The sequence below is a fragment of the Cydia pomonella genome, chromosome 15, assembly GCF_033807575.1.
Source record: "Cydia pomonella isolate Wapato2018A chromosome 15, ilCydPomo1, whole genome shotgun sequence".
Taxonomy (NCBI): domain Eukaryota; kingdom Metazoa; phylum Arthropoda; class Insecta; order Lepidoptera; family Tortricidae; genus Cydia; species Cydia pomonella.
The window spans coordinates 7,429,124-7,432,350 of NC_084717.1; the positions used below are offsets into that span (position 1 = coordinate 7,429,124).

The window sequence follows — 3,227 nt, forward strand, 5'->3', positions numbered from 1 at the left end:
TCGTAAGTATGTAATCATCATTTGCGGAGGACCGTGTAGTGTTTTGGCATGAGCTTCTCTCAATATTAACGGAAGTAATACATTGTTTTTTGAAATAATTATCGGGTGTTTTCGTATGAATTCCATATCGGCGTGCTTCAATCTACCGCCGACTCTTAGGATGCTCTTATCGTCAAGAAAAGGTGATAAAGCTAGGAGGTTGCTTTTAGATTTTAAGTTTCTGTCTCTTTTCAGGTCTTCTATCTCTTCCGAAAATTCTACTTCTTGTGACATCCTAATACATATAGTAAGTGCATCGTTTCTTTCTTCGTATGTCAGGTAAGAAGGTAAGTTACTTTTCTCTTTGTCTATAATTCTTAGCCAGCGTCTACAGTATGCAATAACACGTGTAAGTTTCTCCAGTGACGAAAACTTCTTCAATAAGGTAAGTTGTTCTTCATTCTCATTGGTTACTACCATAGTTACTATATTCTTTCTCTTTTCTATTGCTGTATCTAGTGGAGTTCCTTTTTCTAATCTTATTTCTTTCTCTTTCAGCATTGCAGATCCGTTCCACCATATCTCTGTGGACATTAGTTTGGAAGGCATCACTCCTCTTGAAGCAGGATCAGCAGGATTTTGCTTAGTGTTTACATAGAACCAGTGATTAGCATCGAGTATCTGCGTGATTTCTATGACTCTATTCTTTACAAAAGGCTTCCATTTCATTGGATCTCCGTGTATCCAAGCCAAAGTCACTTGACTATCTGAATAAGCGTATACGTTGTCAAGATGCACATGTAGTGACTCAGCTACTTGTTTCAAAAGTTTACTCAATAATGTAGCAGCCAGTAATTCCAAACGGGGTAAGGAAACTTTTCTAATCGGCGAGATTTTTTTTTTGCTGTCACGAGGGATACTTTAATTTCTCCTTCTTCGTCTATAACTCTCGAGTATATAACTGCCGCATAAGCTAATGCTGAAGCGTCTGCATATCCATGCAGTTCAAGAGTTGATTTACTCGTAGTGTGCATCCATCGATCTAAGCTGACACCTTTCAAAGCTGGCAGTTCTCTCTTATACTGTGACCACTCTTTTTGTAGTTCTGCCGGAAGTTCTTCATCCCACGAAATGCCTTTTTTCCACAAAACTTGCATAAATATCTTTGCTAGTATGACACTTGGAGCGATCCATCCCATTGGGTCGAATATTGATGCTATCTCAGATAAAACGCTTCTTTTAGTCATAGGTGTGTCATGGGAATCTTTGATATGATTAGGTATGAACAACTTATCTTCCTTAACTTCCCATATTATACCTAATGTTTTCACGCTCTCTTTGCGTTTTATTTCGACTGTCTGCGTTTCTTCTCTCTTTTCTTGCTTGTCTAATGCTGTCATAAACTCTTCGCTATTCGAACACCACTTCTTTAGTGTGAATCCTCCAGAAATTAAAATTTGTGTAACTTGTTTTTGAATTTCTATAGCCTCTTTTTCTTCGTCTGTACCTGAGAGCAAATCATCCATATAGAAATCTCGTAATATCATCTTTTGAGCTTCTGGATAGTCCGATCCTTCATCCTTTGCTGTTTGCCTTAAAGTTTTTATTGCCAGATAAGGTGCACAGGATGTTCCGAATGTAACAGTTAAGAGTTTGAAGTCTTCAATGGGTCCCTTTGGATCTGGTCTCCATACAATTCTCTGGTAATTTGTGTGTTCATCTTTTACTCGTATCTGTCTATACATCTTCTCCACGTCGGCAACAAATGCTATCTTGTATGTTCTCCATCTAATGAGAATGGCTCGTAAATCTTCTAACAATGGGGGTCCGATTAATAACTCGTCATTCAAGGATACCCCGTTGCTTCCCTTGCATGAAGCATCATAGACTACCCTTAATTTGCTCGTTTCTCGCTCCAATTTAATCACAGCGTGATGGGGGAGCCACACGCCATTTTCTTCTTCATCTTTGGTTTCTATTTTCTTCATGTGGTTTAGCGTCATGTACTCTTCTAGAACTTTGTTGTATTCTTCTAATAGGTGAGGTTTACTTTTAAGTCTGTTCTCTGTAGACTTCCAGCGCTTCAGTGCAATCTCTCGGCTGTTAGATGGAAGAACTGGTGGCTCGTGTTTCATTGGCAGATCTACTATGTAACGTCCGTCTTCGTCTCTAGTGGTAGTTTTCTCATATATTTCTTCTACTTTGATCTCTTCTGCTGTTAGCTTGTGTTTCTCTTCATCCATTGTCTCTAGCTCCCAGAATCTCTTTAGCATATAATTTAACTCGACATTTAAATGCATACTAATGAATGGTTTCTCTTCTCGCTCTCGTTCTATTCCGACTGTGACTTTTCCGGATATTATCCATCCCAAATGGGTTTGTAAAGCTATGGGAGAGCCTGGAACGCCTTTGATCAGACCAGGCTGTATCATCTCGTTGTAAACTTCTACTCCCAATAGAATATCTATAGAACTTGGTTGGTGGTAAGTCGGATCGGCTAGTTGTAAATCTCTTAGATGAACCCAGTTATCGATAGTAAGTTTCTCTGAAGGCATGATGTTTGTGACTCGCTTTACTATGTAAGTTGTTATACTCATTTTCTTTTCAGGATTAAGACGTGATGAAATCTCGATATCAGCAGCAAATCGGATGGGTGTGCTCATCTTATCAAGACCCGATACATTTCCGTTCACGCGCTTTCTCTTAAGGCCCATAGTTTGAGCTGCAGACTCGTTCAGGAAAGACTCTTGAGAACATGGGTCTAACAAGGCTCTTAATACGAATTCTCTTCCTTGGTGGTTCGTCACGTTAATTTGGGCTGTAGATAACAATCCTGTCATGCTTCCTGTTGTTAGATGGGCAACTATCTCTCTCTTATTTCTCGTGTCTTGCTTGGGTTCTTGTTGTTGTGCAACAGTGTGTGATGTCTTCTTCCGCACTTTTGACATGAGAACTTGCTTTTACAGAATCGGACAGCATGACCATGGATGAGGCAGTTAAAGCAGAGTTGCTGGTTTTGAATGAACTCTGTTTTCTTTTCAAGTGTAAGCTCTTGGAACTCTTTGCATTGATTCAAGTAATGGTTCTGCTTACAAAATCCACACTTGATGGCTGGTGACACGTGAAATGACTTAGACTCGACAGTGAAGTTATTTTCTCTCTGGGTGCTTCGATAGGTACTCTTCATGTTCATGTTCGTTGTTTGGCTAGGTTGCATCATCTCTAAAACTCGGAATCTCTTTTCTAAG

The 3,227-nt window shown here is 39.5% G+C and overlaps 1 protein-coding gene across 1 annotated transcript; it reads right to left on the reverse strand.

Annotated features, from left to right (window-relative positions):
- Positions 1 to 812: 812 nt before the first annotated feature.
- LOC133525856 (uncharacterized) lies at positions 813 to 2,819 on the reverse strand. Its single transcript, XM_061862262.1, has one exon. It carries the CDS (start codon positions 2,817 to 2,819, stop codon positions 813 to 815), a length of 2,007 nt encoding a protein of 668 aa, XP_061718246.1.
- Positions 2,820 to 3,227: the final 408 nt, after the last annotated feature.

Coding starts and splice junctions, on each gene's coding strand:
- LOC133525856 (XM_061862262.1), bottom strand. CDS start 2,819: ATGACAGGATTGTTATCTACAGCCCAAATTAACGTGACGAACCACCAA.